This window comes from Pristiophorus japonicus, chromosome 1 (genome assembly GCF_044704955.1).
Source record: "Pristiophorus japonicus isolate sPriJap1 chromosome 1, sPriJap1.hap1, whole genome shotgun sequence".
NCBI classification, from domain to species: domain Eukaryota; kingdom Metazoa; phylum Chordata; class Chondrichthyes; family Pristiophoridae; genus Pristiophorus; species Pristiophorus japonicus.
This window is the reverse complement of record NC_091977.1, coordinates 14137132-14156282: the sequence shown is the minus strand read 5'-3', so window position 1 is coordinate 14156282 and position 19151 is coordinate 14137132. Positions and strand designations below refer to the sequence as shown.

Sequence of the window (19151 nt, the reverse complement as noted above, 5' to 3'; positions counted from 1 at the left end):
GTGATGGGAAATTCCTCTTAACATAAAAAAGGATAATACCACTAGTTTTCAACATCATATTAGAGATCTGCTAACAAAATCATGGGAATGTATGCCTTTTGAAATGCATGATTTGTGAGAATGCATTTTCTTTAGCGATTGGTTTAAATATTGAGGAAAATGAGCACTGTGTTTTATTCCATTAAAGGAAATATCACTGTTGATGTCTACCAGGTGAGTGCAGTTATGTGAAACATGATCCCTTTAATCTGTGGTTCTGCTGTGATTTGAGAAATGCTGGGCTGCTTTTTGTTTTTTGTAAATTAAGTTAATGTCTTGTTTTTGCTTGGGATTAAAACAGACATCCACCAGCCCACTTTGTTGCAGTTGGATATTTTAAAACTCCTTTCATTCATACCCCAGAAAAAATTATAATGTGCTAACCACTATGAGTGGTGGGAAAATATTTGTAGAGACATTAAAGAAAATTGCTTATCCTAAAGCCGATCAACTGAATGGGGAGCATTTTGATTGGTGGTTTGACATTGGCGATGCAAAGAAATTTGTCAACTGGTTCTGCAGCAGTATAAATGAACAGAATGTTTTGACCGACAAAGAGCTGAATGAGTTAAAAAAAATTGAACATCGTCTGTTGGATCAGAAGAACTTGGATCAGGTCTTGGGGACGCGTTCTACAGAATCAAAATATGGTAACCTGCCAGAGACGACGGTTGAGAAATTGGAAGAGGAGGTGAAGGCACTACAGTTGATTCGCAATTATAAAATCCAGCGACGGAATAAGCAGCAGTTGATGGCTTCAAGATTACATCATATGCCAATGAGACTAAAGGATGAGGAGGAAGAATGTGCCAAATTGTTGAGAGAGACACAGGAACAGTTGGCTGCTGAAAATGCTAAATTAAATATTACTCTGTTGAAGGTAATGGAAGAGGTTCAGCAGCTGAGTGCTATGTATTCAAGCACTGAGTCAGAAAGGAGACCAGGGCAACAGACCATCTTTCTGTCACAGCTTGTATTGGACAACTATCTGCAGCAGGAAGAACAATGCACAGCAGCTCTCACTGAGTATACAAAGAAACAGCTTTTTAAAGGCATTGTGGAACTGGTTGAAAGCTCTGACGTAGAGAAATTTCAGCTAGTGGACTTAACTTCTCAACCAATACAAGGAGAGAGCAATGAGGTACGCAAGGAGCATCAGCAGCAAATGGCTAGAATCCAAGCAGCGTACACCAGCAGCCAGCGACAGTTAATATTGGCAAAAGCAAAAGAACAGAGCACCAAGTCTAGACTTCAGTGTATGGAACAGATAATCTCCTCGATGCGAAACAGAAAGGTAGGATTGTTTTCTTTTGAGTACTGACGATAAGTAATTGTTGCAACTATTTTCTCTTTTTAAGGGGACATAACGCTCAAGTATTTCTTAGTAAACTGTATTTTAAACTGAAATGTAACTGGATGCTTGGTAGGAATGTGGGTTCCTTCTGGGCGGGCATCTATATATCTATATCTCGGGTTGTGGGTGTTGGCTTGGTTGGTATTTTTGCCCATCCATAGTTTCCCCAATAGCAATTTGATACAACTGAGTGGCTTGCTATGTCACTTCAGTTACTGCGATGATGTTGGGACCAGAGTCACAAAGGCCAGAGTAGGTAGGGACAACAGGTTTCCTTCCCTAGAGGACATTTGTGAATCAGTTGGGGGTTTTACAACAATCTGGCAGCTTCATGATCAATTTTACCAGATTTTTACTTCTAGGTTTTTTTTCTTCAAATCTGAATTCAAAATTTCAAACTGTCATGGTGGAATTTGAACTTTCATTCTCTGGATTATTAGTGCAGACCACTGAATAGACCTCATTCCTAGCTATCTTGTGCAATGTATGGTGGTGCAAAGTTTAATGAAGCTCCATTGTGTCACTTGTGTGTATTTATTACAAAAAAGATATTTGGCTATTTGGCTTTCTTTCCTCCCCAATCAAAGTTTATGAAAATTTGTTCTTTGAAATACCAGATAGGGTTAATGAGGGTCGTACGGTTGATGTAGCGTATATGGACTTTCAAAAGGTGTTTGATAAAGTACCACATAATAGACTTGTTAGCAAAATTAAAGTCCATGGGATTAAGGGCACAATAGCAGCGTGGATCAGAAATTGGCTAAGGGACAAAAAGCAGAGATAGTATTGAGTGATTTTTTTTTTGTAGGAAGAATGAGGCGAGGCAATGCAGATTGAAGCTCCCTTATCCGGAACCACCCCTCGTCCAGAATCATTCCCTGCCACCGGGTGGCGCATGCGCAGAACTCCGACATGAACAAATTGAAGTCCTTTCTCGCTGCCGACTCCCGCAATCGCTGTCTGATCCCTCGCACCCCCCCCTTGCCCATGATCTCTCTGCCGCACTCCCTGTCCCAAGCCAACCAGCCCTGATATCCCCTTGCTCAGTACCTGTACCATCCAATTTAACGTGACCACCCCTCACCTGGAAAAATCCCTTATCCAGAACAGGACAGGTCCCGAGGGTTCCGGATAAGTGAGGTTCAACATGTATAAAATAACTGGTACAATTTTAAAGCGGGTGCATGAACAGATTGAAATGGGGGTGTATGTCTGTAAATCTTTGAAGTTGGCAGGAACAGTTGAGAAGGTTTTTAAAAAAGCACATGGTATCCTTGGCTTTATTAATTGAGATATAGAGTACAAAAGAGAAGATTAAGAGGAGATTTGATGATAGAGGTGTTCAAAATCATGAGTGGTTTTGATAGCGATTAAGGCTTCCAGTGGCAGAAAGTTCGGTAACTAAACACAGATTTAAAAGAATCGGAGGTGACGTGAGGGAATTTTTTTTTAAACAAGTGTTTTAATGCCCTTTCCATGTGCCCAAAACTACACTGTGTGGCCTTACCAATGCCTTTAAGAATTTATGATTACTTCTTTACTCTCTGCCGCCATTTAAATAGAATTACACAGAAATAGACTGTGCGGCCCAACCAGTCCTTGATAGCATTTATGCTCCACTCAAGCCTCCTCCCATCTTTCCTCATCTAACTATCAGCATAACCCTCTTCCCTTCTCCCTCATGCTTATCTAGCTTCCCTTTAAATGCAACTATGCTATTCAGGGGAACGGTAGTACAGGTATAGTAGTTATGGAGGTCCAGAGGTCTGGACTAATTAAGCAGGGATGAGATTTCAAATCCCACCATAGCAGGTGGGGATTTTAAGTTCAGTTAATTAAATAACTCTAGAATAAAAAGCTAATATCAGTAATAGTGACCATGGAACTACTGGATTGTCATAAAAACCCATCTGGCTCACTAATGTCCTTTTAGGGAAGGAAATCTGCTGTCCTTACCTGGTCTGGCCTATATGTGACTCCAGACCCACAGCCCAGAACTGGCTCACTACTATCTTCTCAAGGGTAATTAGGGATGGGCAATAAATGCTGCCTTTGACACAGTTGACCACTCTATTCTTCACTAACGTCCCTCCACTGTCATCCAGCTAAGTGGGACTGCACTCGCCTGGTTCCATTCTTGTCTATCTAATTGTAGCCAGAGAATCACCTGCAATGGCTTCTCTTTCCACCCCCGCATCGTTACCTCTGCAGTCCCCCAAGGATCTATCCTTGGTCCCCTCCTATTTCTTATCTACATATTGCTTTTAACGACATCATCCGAAAACACAGCGTCAGTTTCCACATGTATGCTGATGACACCCAGCTCTACCTCACTACCACTTCTCTCCAACCATCCTCGATGTCTAAATTGTCAGATTGCTTGTCTGCCATCCAATTTTGGATGAACAGAAATTTTCTCCACATGAATATTGGGAAGACCAAAGCCATTCTTTTCGGTCCCTGCATCAAACTCTGTTGCCCAGCCACGAACTCAATCCTTCTTCCCAACTTCTGTCTGAGATTGAACCAGACTGTTCGCAACCTTGGTGTCATATTTGACCCTGAAATGATCTTCCGACCACATATCCGCAGCATAACTAAGACCTAATTCCACCTCCGTAACATCGCCCGTCTCCGCCCTTGCCTCAGCTCATAAGAACATAAGAACATAAGAACATAAGAACATAAGAACATAAGAACATAAGAACATAAGAACATAAGAACATAAGAATTAGGAACAGGAGTAGGCCATCTAGACCCTCGAGCCTGCTCCACCATTCAACAAGGTCATGGCTGATCTGGCCGTGGACTCAGCTCCACTTACCCGCCCGCTCCCCGTAACCCTTAATTCCCTTATTGGTTAAAAATCTATCTATCTGTGATTTGAATACATTCAATGAGCTAGCCTCAACTGCTTCCTTGGGCAGAGAATTCCACAGATTCACAACCCTCTGGGAGAAGAAATTCCTTCTCAACTCTGTTTTAAATTGGCTCCCCCGTATTTTGAGGCTGTGCCCCCTAGTTCCAGTCTCCCCGACCAGTGGAAACAACCTCTCTGCCTCTATCTTGTTTATCCCTTTCATTATTTTAAATGTTTCTATAAGATCACCCCTCATCCTTCTGAACTCCAACGAGTAAAGACCCAGTCTACTCAATCTATCATCATAAGGTATCATCTCCGGAATCAGCCGAGTGAATCGTCTCTGTACCCCCTCCAAAGCTAGTATATCCTTCCTTAAGAAAGGCGACCAAAACTGCACGCAGTACTCCAGGTGCGGCCTCACCAATACCCTAAACAGTTGCAGCAGGACCTCCCTGCTTTTATACTCCACTGCTGTTACCCTCATCCGTGCCTTTGTTACCTCTAGACTTGACTATTCCAACGCACTCCTGGCTGGCCTCCCTCATTCTAACTACGTAAACTAGAAGTGATCCAAAACTTGGCCGCCCGTGTCCTAAGTCCTGCTCACCCATCACCCCTGTACTTGCTGACCTACATTGGCTTCCGGTTAAGCAACGCCTCGATTTCAAAATTCTCATCCTTGTTTTCAAATCCTTCCATGGCCTTGCCCCTCCCTATCTGTAATCTCCTTCAGCCGCACAACCCTTCCCCCCCGAGATGTCTGCGCTCCTCTAATTCTGCCCTCTTGAGCATCCCTGATTATAATCACATTGGTAGCCGTGCCTTCTGTTGTCTGGGCCCTAATTCCCTGCCTAAACCTCTCCGCCTCTCTACCTCTCTTTCCTCCTTCAAGACATTCCTTAAAACCTATCTCTTTGACCAAGCTTTTGATCACCTGCCCTAATTTCTCCTTGTGTGGCTTGGTGTCATTTTTTGTCTCAATACTCCTGTGAAGCGCTTTGGGACATTTGGCTACATTAAAGGTGCTATATAAATACGGGTTATTGTTGTGAATTTAAAAAAAAATTCTTGCCCGCTATTCCCTGTTGTAGAAAGTTCCACATTCTCATCACTCTCTGGGTAAAGAAGTTTCTTCTGAATTCCCTATCTGATTTCTTGGTGACTATCTTATACTGATGACCTCTAATTTTGCTCTTCCACACAAGTGAAAACACTCTGTGTCAACTCTTATCAAAAACGTTCATAATTTTAAAGACCTCCCTCAGCCGCCTTTTCAAGCTTGTTCATTCTTTCCTGATCGGTATAACCTTGAAGTTCTAGTATTCTTGTAAATCTACAAATGTTATTTTAATGGTGCTTCATCTACCTGTTACTTGTATTTGTAGGGAATGTATTTGAACCCACTGTTCTTTCACACTCCAACATTTTTCCATTGAACGTATCCCCTCATTCCTTGTTTTGCCTCCCAGAATGTATTGCCTTACACTTGCATTAAATTGTATCTGCCACCTGTCAGGCCATTTTGCCAACGTGTATTTTGATCCTCCTGACATTTTACTATGCTCTTCACTGTTTACGAAACTCCCAATTTTTCTGTTATCAGCACATTTCAATATCCAGCTTATTATGCCTGGGATTAATTTGTTGAGAATAAAAGTGGCAGCATGGAACTAAAATAGACCCAAAGATTAAGTGTCATTTAATCTAACTTATTGTTTATGGGTCCTTTGTGTCCAAATTGGCTACTGTGTATGCCTTTATGAGAAAGTGACTACACTTCAAATGAATTTTTTTGCATTAGACAGAAAAATCTGATCCTGACCTCTCCCGACATCTGCATTTGTGCTGTTTTAGCAGAAGTCATTGTATAGTGAGTGATCAGGGTCATTGTATAGTGATCAGGGTTATTGTATCGTGACCAAAAGCTGGAACCTTGGCTGTTTATTTCTCCCCGTGGGGTAATGGGACTAATTGCGTCCATGTTGCTTCTGCAGTTGAAATTGGGTAACTGCGCAGCTCGAGGATTGAACTGGTTACCATCCAGATTTGTATGGTTTATTAGCGGGGTGGGGGTGGGGTGGCTGTGATGGTAACGTGAACTGTTTCATTTTTTCCCGGGGGAGAAATGTGACATTTTGGGGATTTTGTTGCTTTTCAAGTGTTAAAAAGTAATTATGAAAGGAAATCGTTGAATGCCAGAAAAAGAAATGTAGTTCAATAAAATATTTAGAACATTATGTAATAGCTTACTTTTAGTTTCCAGAAACCATGTAGTTTTTGAATACTGGCTAAAAATAAAGGGGACATTATCAACTTGTTCATTTAGACTAAAATCTAACTGGCCATTTGAAATTAAATCTGGTTTCTTTGGCAAATGGCCAGACTTTTTGCTACTTTAAAAAAAATGCGTTCAGTGGGTGTCGGTGACAAGGCCAGCATTTATTGCCCTTGAGAAGGTGATGGTGAGCCGCTTTCTTGAACCGCTGCAGTCCGTGTGGTGAAGGTGCTCTCACAGTGCTGTTGGGGAGGGAGTTCCAGAACTTTGACCCAGCGACGATTAAAGAATGGCAAGTCAGGATGGTGTGTGAGTTGGAGGTGGGGGAGTGCACCTGCACCTGCTGCCCTTGACCTTTTAGGCGGTAGAGGTCGCGGGTTTGGGAGCTGCTGTCGAAGAAGCCTTGGTGAGTTGCTGCAGTGCATCTTGTAGGTGGTACACACTGCAGCCATGGTGTGCCGGTGGTGGAGGGAGTGAATTATTTACGGTGGTGGATGGGGTGCCAATCTAGCTGACTGCTTTGTCCTGGGTGGTGTCAAGCTTCTTGAGTGTTGTTGGACCTGCACTCATCCAGGCAAGTGGGGAGTATTTCATCACACTCCTGGCTTGTGCCTTGCAGGTACCTTATTGTACCCCTTTTTTGCTGTTTGATACAACAGAGTGGCTTATTAGGCCATTTCAGAGGGCAGTTAAATGTTAACCACATGGCTGTGGGTCTGGAGTTGCACATAGGCCAGACCGAGGAAGGGCGGCAGGTTTCCTTCCCTAAAGGACATTAATGAACCAGATGGAATTTTACAACAATCGGATAGTTTCATTGTAACCATTACTGATGCTAGCTTTTTATTCCAGATTTTTATTTGAGAAGGTGGTGATGAATTCAAATTCACAAAGTGGCATGTTGGGATTTGAACTGTTTCACATTATTCACAAAGTTAATTTGGGGACATAGTCCATAATCACTTTCTTGCTATACTTTTTTTTTAGGGGGGGGGAAACATTTTCTCCCCCCTCCCCCCTCCATTCCAATCCTCATGCAGCAGTACTTAAGCAAAAGACTAGGCAGACATCTAACTCAAATTTGCCATTAAGAGATGGACAGATGTGATATTGGTTGATTTTCCCTTTTTTGGAACTTATGATTTGGCGTGTTATTGACTGAGCCTAAAATCCTGCCAACCTGTGTTCGAGTACGCAATTGCAGTCATCGCAGGGTTTTGAGTATAGGCAGGAGTTTTTGTTTGGAGTCAGCAACTTTGCAGGGTACCTAGGAAGTAACTGACCAGAATAGAGAATTCAGCCGTTGTCTGCGATTCCTGTTTTATGTTAGCTCCGTTCCCTTTACTGATAGCTTTTGAATTTACATTTTGTAACATTGCTGTGTTTATTGCTGTTTGCCTCCATGTCTGCCTTTCAGCCTTTGTGACACAGAGTGAGTCATGGAGGCAATAGAAGCAATATTTTTTCTCCCAACACAGACAGACATTGGTGCATTTGCAAAAAATGATAGCTAAATTGTGCTCACCCAGCAGTTGTGGTTTGAGGAAGAAATAAATGCTGCCGTGGCAGTTGCAGCTGCTAGCAAACCATTCCACTGGGGAAAGGGATTTTTCCAGAACATTATGAAGTAAGTGCACTAAAGAAATCCTGCAAGGAAAGTTTAAAAAATCAAATTGGAGCCTTTCCTTAAGGACTGAAATGAAATGAAACTGAAATAAAATAAAAAATTGCCATTAACATAAGAACATAAGAACATAAGCATTAGGAACAGGAGTAGGCCATCTAGACCCTCGAGCCTGCTCCGCCATTCAATAAGATCATGGCTGATCTGGCCGTGGACTCAGCTCCACTTACCCGCCCTCTCCCCGTAACCCTTAATTCCCTTATTGGTTAAAAATCTATCTATCTGTGACTTGAATACATTCAATGAGCTAGCCTCAACTGCTTCCTTGGGCAGAGAATTCCACAGATTCAAAACCCTCTGGGAGAAGAAATTCCTTCTCAACTCTGTTTTAAATTGGCTCCCCCGTATTTTGAGGCTGTGCCCCTAGTTCTAGTCTCCCCTACCAGTGGAAACAACCTCTCTGCCTCTATCTTGTCTATCCCTTTCATGATTTTAAATGTTTCTATAAGATCACCCCATATCCTTTTGAACTCCAACGAGTAAAGACCCAGTCTACTCAATCTATCATCATAAGGTAACCCCCTCATCTCCGGACTCAGTCTAGTGAATCGTCTCTGTACCCCCTCCAAAGCCAGTATATCATTCCTTAAGTAAGGTGACCAAAACTGCACGCAGTACTCCAGGTGCGGCCTTACCAATACCCTATACAGTTACAAAGTTTAAACAAAATAATTCCAGTGTGTGTTTCATCAGGATGGCCACAATGATTCCCCTGCTCAGTCAGTCCGTTAGTTCAATATTAGCAGTGTGCCAAGTACCAATTGCCAGAATGGAGTAGGCACTATTTTAGAAATTTTGTGAGATCTTTGTTGGGAGGAAGATTATAGTCTCATAATATTTTACTGTGACATTGCAGAAGTTGCCAATTACTAGACTAAATTTAGCACTGTCATCACTGAGCATTAATTTGATTTGAAAGTAAGCAAAGAAATAGAGCAATAGCTGCAGTCATGCATTACAAGGGGAAAGTGTACTTTTTTTTTCAACAAAAGTCAATTCTATTCATTTTATTTTTCATCATGTGAGTTCACAAGCTCACAGGTGTGATTTTTTTTTTAACTTTGCCCCTCAATCAAGAAACCACTTTTCAGTTCAAGTCTGTGGTCCAGTTGACAATGAAAGGTAGTCTTTGGGCCTGACTGCTTCCTCACTGACATCCACAAGCGCACTTTGAGCACTGGTCAATAGACGGGCAGGAACATGAGCCAGGGGATTGCCTTTCCTCATTTGTCCTGCCTTGTTCCTTTCTCCTTTACCTGCTCAAAATGCTGAGGCCGACCGTTAGCACTCCACTGACGCCCTAGTTGGGGTCAGATAGGTTGCTGAAGAGCTGAGATGGGAACTTGAATCTTCCTAGTTTTATGGGATAAACTATCTTTATTCACACGTGCAACAAAGTAGATTTGATGGTGCTTGGGGGAGAAATTCAAAGCACTGATGGGTTGAAAACTGTCTGAAGCTGCACATGTGCAACATATTGTAGTTAGGGTAGAGTGTATTCCACTCTCCTTGTTGCACAAATCAAACCTGAGTGTTGGAGAGGAATGCTCAATTTTACTTCTGGGCCTGCTGCAAATCTAGCTTGTCTGCTGGAGCTTGTTGTGTAGTGTCTTTCATGTCCTCGGGACGTTTCAAAAGTGTTTTACAGCCAGTGAAATATTTTTGAAGTGTAGTCACTTTTTTTTGTCTCTCTTCTCTTAGGCAGTCCCTCGGAGTCGAGGATGACTTGCTTCCACACTAAAAATAAGTTCTCGTGACTGATGAGACCTACAGTCTCTGTCACAGATGGGGCAGACAGTGGTTGAAGGAACGGGTGGGTGAGGTGCTTGGCTTGCCGTGCGCTCCTTCTGCTGTTTATGCTTGGCTTCAGCTTGCTTTCGGCGTAGAGAGAGATTCTAGGTGTTCGACGTCTTCCCGGATGCCTTTTCTCCACTTTGTGCAGTCTTGGGTGAGGAATTCCCAGGTGTCGGTGGGAATGTTGCACTTTTTCAAGGAGGCTTTGAGGGTGTCCTTGAAGCGTTTCCTCTGCCCGTCTAGGGCTCGCTTGCCGTGTCGGAGCTCCGAGTCTCGTATCGGGCATGCAGATGATGTGGCCCGCCCAACTGAGTAGATCAAGCCTGGACAGTGCTTCGATGCTGGGGATGTTGGCCTGAGCGAGAAGGCTGATGTTGGTGTGCCTATTCTGCTAATGGATTTGCAGGATCTTGCGGAGGTAAGGTTGGTATTTCTCCAGTGATTTGAGATGTCTGCTGTACATAGTCCATGTTTCTGAGGCATGTAGAAGGGCGGGTATCACTACTGCTCTGTAGACCATGAGCTTGGTGCCGGGTTTGAGGTCCCAGTCTTCAAACACTCTCTTCCTCAGGCGACCGAAGGCTGCACCGGCACACTGAAGGCGGTGTTGGACTTTGTTATCGACGTCTGACCTTGTTGACAGTAGGCTCCCAATGGTCCACGTTGTCCAAGGCCTCATCGTGGATTTTGATAATCGGGTGGGGGGGGTGACAGGCAATGCTGTGTGGTGGGGGCAGGTTGGTAGAGGACCTTTGTCATACAGATGTTTCGTGTTAGCCCAATGCTCTCATACGCTTCGGTGAAGGTGTTCACGACGGCTTGGTGTACGGCCTCCGAGTGTGTGCAGACGCAAGCGTCGTCTGCATACTGTAACTCAGTGACAGGATGGGCTGACCTTGGATCTGGCCTGGAGGCGGTGGAGGTTGAACAGTTTTCCGTTTGTTCTGTCGATTAGCTCCACTTCAGCGGGGAGCTTACTGAGGGGGAGGTGGAGCGTTGCAGCAAGGAAGATTGAGAAGGGTGTTGGTGCAATGACACAGCCTTGCTTGACCCTGGTCTGAAAGTGAATTGGGTCTGTGGTGAATCCGTTGGTCAGGATCACTGCTTGTATTTTGTCGTGAAGCAGGTGAAGGATGGTGATAAACTTTTGGGTGCAGCCGAATTTGACGAAGTTGCTCCATTATCCCTCACTGTTGACCGTGTCGAAGGCCTTTGTGAGGTCAAAGAAGGCCATGTACAAGGGTTGGTGCTGTTCCCAGAATTTCTCTTGCATTTGCCACGCGGTGAAGATTGTGTCCATTGTGCCTCTTGGTGAGTGGAATCCGCATTGCGACTCTGGGAGGAGTTCTTCAGCCATAGAGAGAAGGTGATTGAGGAGGATTCTTGCAATGGCTTTCCCGTTGGCAGACAGCAGGGAAATTCCTCTGTAGTTACCGCAATTGGACTTGTCGCCTTTCTTAAAGATGGTCACAATTACCGCGTCTCTGAGATCCTCTGGCATGCTCTCCTCCTTCCAGATGAGAGAAATAAGATTCTGTATTCGTGCCAGTGGTGCTTCTCTGCCCAGCTTTAGTGCTTCGGCGGGGATTCTATCTGTTCCAGAAGCCTTGTTTTTCAGTTGTCGGATGGCCTTTTCTACCTCATGCTAGGCTGGGGTAGTGCTAAGGTGGTGGCGGGTTGAATGCTGCGCGATGGAATCGAGGACACTCGCGTCAAAGACAGTGTCTCGATTGAGGAGATCTTCGAAGTGTTCCTTCCAGCGAGCACTGACTGCCTCTCTGTCCTTGATAAGTACCTCTCCATTCTTGGCCAGTAGTGGGATAGGTCCTTGGGTGCTTGGGCCATAGGTGGTCTTGACTGTGCTGAAGAATCCACACATGTCGTGGTTGTTGGCTGGTAACTGGAACTACTGCTTTTTTTCCACCCACCATCTGTCCTTTTGGTCGTGAGTTTTTTTTTGTTGGACCTTGGCCTTCAGACGTCTGTAGAGCTGCTTTCTTGCTCTCTAATTGTGTTGCAGTTTCCAGTCCAAGACTGCCTTGCGCTTGTGGCTTATTAGCTCCTGGATCTCTTGGTTGTTCTCGTCGAACAAGTTTTGGGATTTCCTGGTCGAGTGACCGAGCATCTCTTCACAGGTGCTAATTATGGAGGCCTTGAGGGCAGACCAGGCACTGTGGACACTCTGTCTTGGGATCACTGGGAGTCGCCAGGTTGGCAGTGAGGTGCTGGCTGGATAGTGCTTTCTTAGCTGGGTCGTGGAGTGCTCCAGCATTGATTTTCCTGTGGCATTATTTCTGTTGCCGTCATTGTTTTGAGGCTACGTTGATGATGATGACAGAGCAGATAAGACGATGGTCCATCCAGCAGTCGTCCGCTCCTGTCATGGCGCGGGTGATGCGGACGTCCTTGCGGGCCCTTGCTCGGACGATGACGTAGTTTAGCCGATGCCTGTGCTTGGAGCGAGGGTGCTGCCATGAAGCCTTATACTTGTCTTTGTGACGGAACAGGGTGTTGGTTGTAACAATGCCATTTTCTGAGCGTTTCATCAGGCGGAGGCTACCGTTGGAATTGGTTTTCCCTACTTCCCTTCTGCCAATTGTACCTTCTCAGAGGTCTGTGTCCTTTCCAACTCTGACATTAAAGTCACCGAGGAGGATCAGCTTATCGTCCATTGATACTCGGAATAGATATTGTTCGAGGCTGGAGTAGAACTCCCTTTTGGTCTCGTCTGTAGCTTCCCCTGTTGGGGCGTACGTGCTGAAGACTTTAGGGGAGGTTCCGGGCTAGGATGATCTGAAGAGTCAGAGGCGTTCATTTATCTAGGCAAAACACAGCTGCCAATTTTGGGCATGGCAAGGTTTTAAACAGTAATAAGATCAGTGACCACCAGGTAATCTGTTTTTGGTGGTGGTGAAGGGATAAATGTTGGCTAGGACATTGGGAGCACTGCCTTGCTCTTTGAGATCTTTTACGTCCATCTGAGAGCAGATAGGCACTCGTTTTTTTTTAGATCTGATCTGATAGATGATAACTCTGACAATGCAACACTCTCTCAGTACTGCACTGATGTTCCATCCTACATTATATGCTCAATTCCTGGATTGTTGCTTTAATTTGCATAGTCACATGTTTGAGATCTACCAGCACCAGGGGTATTATACTTCCACCGAATCACTGCCTTCAGGTGAGAATATTTTTTTAAAAACATATAATTTTCTAACTAACTTTGGCTGAAAGGTATATGGATAACAAGTTGCTGAGGAATAATGTTGGGAGGGGAAAAAGTGAACGGGGAACGTAAAACTGGTGTAACATATTGGGAGCAGCTGTAAGTTTAAATGTTATATAAACTATAGCTTGATTTTTCAATAGATGATCGACGCAAATAGTGCAAAAGCCAAGAAAAACAGTTTCACCAAAGAGCTGATTCAGATCAATGTCCAAATCGAGCACCTACTCACCAAGGAACTTCCTGACCTGATTGTGGAGAATGCACAGCTCTTGAATATGCCTGTGGTGAAGGGAAATTTTGAGTTGCAGATGTCTCGCCAAGACTACTATACCTCCAAACAGGACCAGGTTGCAAGCCAGCTCATCAAACAGAAAACTCGATTTGAACTACTTCAGCTCGCGTATGAAATGGAATTGTGCAAGCACAGAGATGTCCATCGACAGCTTGAGAATCTGACCGCAGAGCTTGAACAAAGCAGGGGAGACTTCTTGCAACGTTTAGAGATGCTCTCTGATCAGTCTCTATTACCAAGCAGTAAACAACGAACCGTCATTGATTCAAGTGATACCTCTACTATCAGGTAAAAATAGGAGTGAAAATGTACAATGGAAAAACTGTGGGTTCTATTTCTTGCTTGCTTATGCCTAACCTCGGTGTTCTGCTACTGGACCAACAAACCAGAGGTTGAGAGTTCAAATCCTATCATGCCAAGTTGTGAAATTCAATTCAATGGGGTCAAGTTTCGGCCTGGGTTGCTCCTATTTTTTTAGAGCAACTAATTTAGAATGGAGTATCTTAGAAATTGCAATTCTAGGCATTTAGTTTGCTCCAGTTCGAGTTAGAACAGTTTCATTTTAGAACAGATTTTTTTTTTCAAAAGGGGGCGTGACCGGCCACTTATGCCTGTTTTGCAAGTTTAGGCAGCGAAAACGTACTCCAAACTAACTTAGAATGGAGTAAGTGTAGATTTTTGTACGCTCAGAAAAACCTTGCCTCCACTTAGAAAATCAGACTTAAGGAAGAGAGATGGGGGGAGGGAGGGAAGTTTACAAACATGAAACACATCACTTTTACAAATAAAGAGCCATCATCAATAATAAATGATAAATAAATCAATAAATCAACCAATAAATCAATCAAAAAAAATTAAAAATAAAAATAATTAAAAAATCAATAAATAAAAAATTAAGTTTCTACTCACCGACTGCAGCACCGTAAGCCCTCCAACAGCGTGCTGGGACGGCCCCCCCCCAGTGTCTCCCTCTCTCTGTGTCTCTGTGTTTCTGACGGAGAGGGGGAGGGGAGAGAGAGAGAGAGAGAGAGGGAGAGGGGGAGGGGGAGGGGAAGAGAGAGGGGGGGGGAGGGGGAGGGGAAGAGAGAGGGGGGGGAGGGGGGGAAAGAGGGGGAGGAGAAGGAGGGGGGGGGAAGAGAGAGAGGGGGAGGGGGGGAAGAGAGAGAGAGAGAGAGGGGGAGGGGGGGAAGAGAGAGAGGGAGGGGGAGGGGGGGTGAAGAGGGGGGGGAAGAGAGAGGGAGGGGGAAGAGGGAAGAGAAAGAGAGGGGGATGGGGGGAAGAGAGGGGGAGGAGGAAGAGAGGGGGAGGAGGGAGGGGAAGGAAGGGGGAAGAGAGAGAGGGGGAGGGGGAAGAGAGAGGGGGGGAGGGGGAAGAGAGAGAGGGGGGGAGGGGGAAGAGAGAGAGGGGGGGAGGGGGAAGAGAGAGGGGGGGAGGGGGAAGAGAGAGGGGGGGAGGGGGAAGAGAGAGGGGGGGAGGGGGGAAGAGAGAGGGGGGGAGGGGGAAGAGAGAGGGGGGGAGGGGGAAGAGAGAGGGGGGGAGGGGGAAGAGAGAGGGGGGGAGGGGGAAGAGAGAGGGGGGGAGGGGGAAGAAAGATGGAGGAGGGGGGGGGAGAGAGATGGAGATGGGGGGGGGAGAGAGATGGGGGAAGAGAGAGAGAGAGAGTGAGGGGGGGAAGAGAGAGAGAGGGGGGGGAAGAGAGGGGGAGAGAGAGGGAGGAGGGGGGGAAAGAGAGAAAGGGGGAGAGAGAAAGGGGTGGAGAGAGGAGAGGGAGAGGGAGAGAGAGGAGGGAAGAGAGGGAGGAAGGGGGGAAAGAGAGAAAGGGGTGGAGGGGGAGAGAGAGAGAGAGGGGGGAAGAGAGGGAGAGAGAGGGAGGGGGAAAGAGCGAGGGAGGGGGGAAGAGAGAGAGGGAGGAGGGGGGGAGAGAGAGAGAGGGAGGAGGGGGGAGAGAGAGAGAGAGAGAGGAGAGGGGGAGAGAGAGAGAGAGAGAGGAGAGGGGGAGAGAGAGAGAGAGAGAGAGAGAGAAGGTGAGGGGAGAGAGAGCGAGAGAGAGAGAAGGGGGGGGGGTAGAGAGCAGGTGGGGGGGGGGTGAGCCAGTGGGAGCTGAATGGGAGTGGGGTGAGGGTCTAGTCCAATCTTCGCCGCCCCACTGAGCCCATTCGGCCAGGGCTAGATGCGGCGTGCTTCAGGCTCCTCCACACAGTTTTGGGCGCCTGGAGCTACTGGAAATGCGCGCAGCATGTTGTGAAGCTCTTTATAGCCTTTCCTCTTTCCCCCCCGGCTCCCGACCCAGTCCGCTGCCTTCCATGGCCGATTTCAACTAAAGGTAGGATTTAATACAATTTTTTAATTGTTGTTCAATTGTTTACCCTATTTTTATATAGGTATTTGAACTTTTATATTGAATGCTTGGTGCAGGTCTTACCTGCACCAATTTGTTAACTGCCCGCAACGTTTTTCAGAACTGGTCACATACGCTGATTTGGAGTAACTTTTAGCTGGCCAAAATGGCCAAAAGTGGAGTAAGTGTATGGGATCACTTTTTGAAAAAAAAACAAGTAAAAAAAAAAAAAAAAAATCGTACCTAACTGACTTACTCTGGAGCAAATTTTGTTGGGGAAAATGGCATTTTTTAACTTACGCCAGAAAAAACAACTTACTCCAAAAAAATTGTAGCAAGTCATGGGGAAAATCGGGCCCTATGTGGCTGACTTAGTGCCCACAGGACAACCAGGAGTGGGCAATGAAATGTTGCCTTTCCTACCTCCCAAGAACAAATTAAAAATGTGAAGACCATTGTGGTAGGAGTCAATTTGTGGGGTAGGGGTCGGCGGGGGGGGTTATTATCCTTCCTAATCTCATGACTTTGTATTTGCTCAGGTTAAATGACATTGGCCACTTGTCAGTCTAGCTGCCCAATCTATCATAGTCCTTCTGTATTTGATCAGCCTGTTTCCTAATGTTTGTGGTCTCTCCAGTTTGGCTTTGTCTGAAAACTTGGAAAGTTTTGTTTCTGTGACCTATGCTGTCATTTATGTGTACAAAATAGACATCAGTGATTCCAGCCTGTAACCATGTGGAACTCTGCTAGTTAACTCCTTCAAGCCAATCGAGTTGTACATACAATGACCCTTTGTTTCAGCCAATTTTTGATCATTTCAGAAGCACCGTAGCTATGCCATGCCCTCCAAGCTTGTGCATCAATCTCCGTAGCACTGTCGTGTTTCAGGATTTATTGACTTATTTTTCCATAGAAAGGATTTTGAGAGAAATAAATAGTTACTTTTAATGTGGAGAGAGAAACAGTTCATCTTTCAGAACGAACAAAAGTTCATCGTCCTGAACCGTTATTTCTTTTTCTCTCTCCATGGATGCTGCCTGACCTGAGTATTTCCAGCATTTTTATTTCATATTTCCAGAATCTGCAGTATTTTGCTTTTGAGTTATTTTTAACGTTGTGTTTTACAAACAGTATTTTGCTGAAAATAAAAAAACGAGGTCGGAGGTTGGTAGTTCACATGCTAATCAGCATAATAAGAAATTTGGTGGATTGTTTCTGTAACCTTACACTTGTTCTGTTGGAATATTTTTGATCTCTTTCTGACTGGGCAGTTGGGAAATGAGGCAGACACCTGAAAAGCAGTTTAGCTTTTGTTGAGGGGAGAGAGAGCAAATAGTGGAGGCTCTGACCGTCGTTTTCCAATCCTCTGGCTGCAGGCATGGTGCCGGAGGACTGTTAACATTGTGCCATTGTTTAAAAGGGGAGAAAGTGATATGTACTTGAAGTGCCGAAACCAGCAGGGCTTCGGAGCAAGGGCTGGAAAGTGGGAATAGGCTGGGTAGCCCTTTGTTGATCAGCACAGACACAATGGGCTGAATGGCCTCTCTTTGTGCCGTAAATTTCTATGATTCCATGGGCCCAAGTTTCGGGCCGCGCCTAGAACGGTGCGGCCCCGACCTGTACGTCCGTTTTTCGCGCCACAAAGTGCGCCTGAAAAAAAACGTACCTATTCTCCGGCTCCCTGCAGGTCCTCTGGAGTCGGGCGCGGCGCACCACAAGCTGTTGAGGGCGGAGCCAGGTCCCTGCGCTGAAAACAGTGCTGGGACCTCTGCACATGCGCGCTACTGTGGGTGCGCATGTGCAGTAGCTCCAGGCGCCCAAAACTGTGTGGGAGGGGCCAGAAGCACGCAGCCCCTAGCCCTGGCCGAAAGGCCTCACTGGGGCTGCGTGCATAAGGCTGCCTCCCACGCCCAGCTCCTGCTTCCTCCCGACCCGACCCGACCCGACTCCCGCTATTCCCCCCCCACCCCCCCGGGGGACCGGACCCTGACACCAACCCGACTCCCGCCCCGTCCTTGGACCGGATCCGACCCCCCCCGGACTGGACCCGACCCGCGCTCCCTCCCCCACCCGACCTGACCTCCCCGACCCAACCCGCGCTCCCGACCCCCCACCCGGACCCGACCTGACCTCCCTCCCCCCCGACACGAACCGAACCGACCCGACCTCCCTCTGCCCACCACCGCCCCACTCCGACCCGAACCAAACCGACCCGACCCCCGATCCGACCCGACCCGACCCAACGCCACCTACCTGTAAATCTGATGCTGCGGACGGGCCCTGCCCGAAGTCTTGCCCCCGCCTCGCTCAGCCACCCCCCCCCATCTCCTTCTCCTTTCCCCCCCCATCTCCTTCTCCTTTCCCCCCCATCTCCTTCTCCTTTCCCCCCCCATCTCCTTCTCCTTTCCCCCCCCATCTCCTTCTCCTTTCCCCCCCCATCTCCTTCTCCTTTCCCCCCCCATCTCCTTCTCCTTTCCCCCCCCATCTCCTTCTCCTTTCCCCCCCATCTCCTTCTCCTTTCCCCCCCCATCTCCTTCTCCTTCCCCCCCCATCTCCTATCTCCTTTCCCCCCCCATCTCCTTCCCCCCCATCTCCTTTCCCCCCCCATCTCCTTTCCCCCCCCATCTCCTTTCCCCCCCCATCTCCTTTCCCCCCCATCTCCTTTCCCCCCCCATCTCCTTTCCCCCCCCATCTCCTTTCCCCCCCCATCTCCTTTCCCCCCCCATCTCCTTTCCCCCCCCATCTCCTTTCCCCCCCCATCTCCTTTCCCCCCCCATCTCCTTTCCCCCCCCATCTCCTTTCCCCCCCCATCTCCTTTCCCCCCCCATCTCCTTTCCCCCCCCCATCTCCTTTCCCCCCCCATCTCCTTTCCCCCCCCATCTCCTTTCCCCCCCCATCTCCTTTCCCCCCCATCTCCTTTCCCCCCCCATCTCCTTTCCCCCCCCATCTCCTTTCCCCCCCATCTCCTTTCCCCCCCTCTTCTCCTTTCCCCCCCTCTTCTCCTTTCCCCCCCTCTTCTCCTTTCCCCCCCTCTTCTCCTTTCCCCCCCTCTTCTCCTTTCCCCCCCTCTTCTCCTTTCCCCCCCCTCTTCTCCTTTCCCCCCCCTCTTCTCCTTTCCCCCCCCTCTTCTCCTTTCCCCCCCCTCTTCTCCTTTCCCCCCCCTCTTCTCCTTTCCCCCCCCTCTTCTCCTTTCCCCCCCCTCTTCTCCTTTCCCCCCCCTCTTCTCCTTTCCCCCCCCCCCTCTTCTCCTTTCCCCCCCCCCCCTCTTCTCCTTTCCCCC

The 19151-nt window shown here is 47.0% G+C and overlaps 1 protein-coding gene across 1 annotated transcript in view; it reads left to right on the top strand.

Annotated features, from left to right (window-relative positions):
* The window catches only part of haus3 (HAUS augmin-like complex, subunit 3), a 32428-nt gene that overhangs the window by 8613 nt on the left and 4664 nt on the right, over positions 1 to 19151 (top strand). The window contains exons 2-3 of the mRNA XM_070877636.1: positions 341 to 1333; positions 13382 to 13821. Coding sequence (XP_070733737.1) covers positions 428 to 1333; positions 13382 to 13821 — 1346 coding nt within the window. The 5' untranslated portion in view covers positions 341 to 427. The remainder of the gene's footprint in view (positions 1 to 340; positions 1334 to 13381; positions 13822 to 19151) is intronic.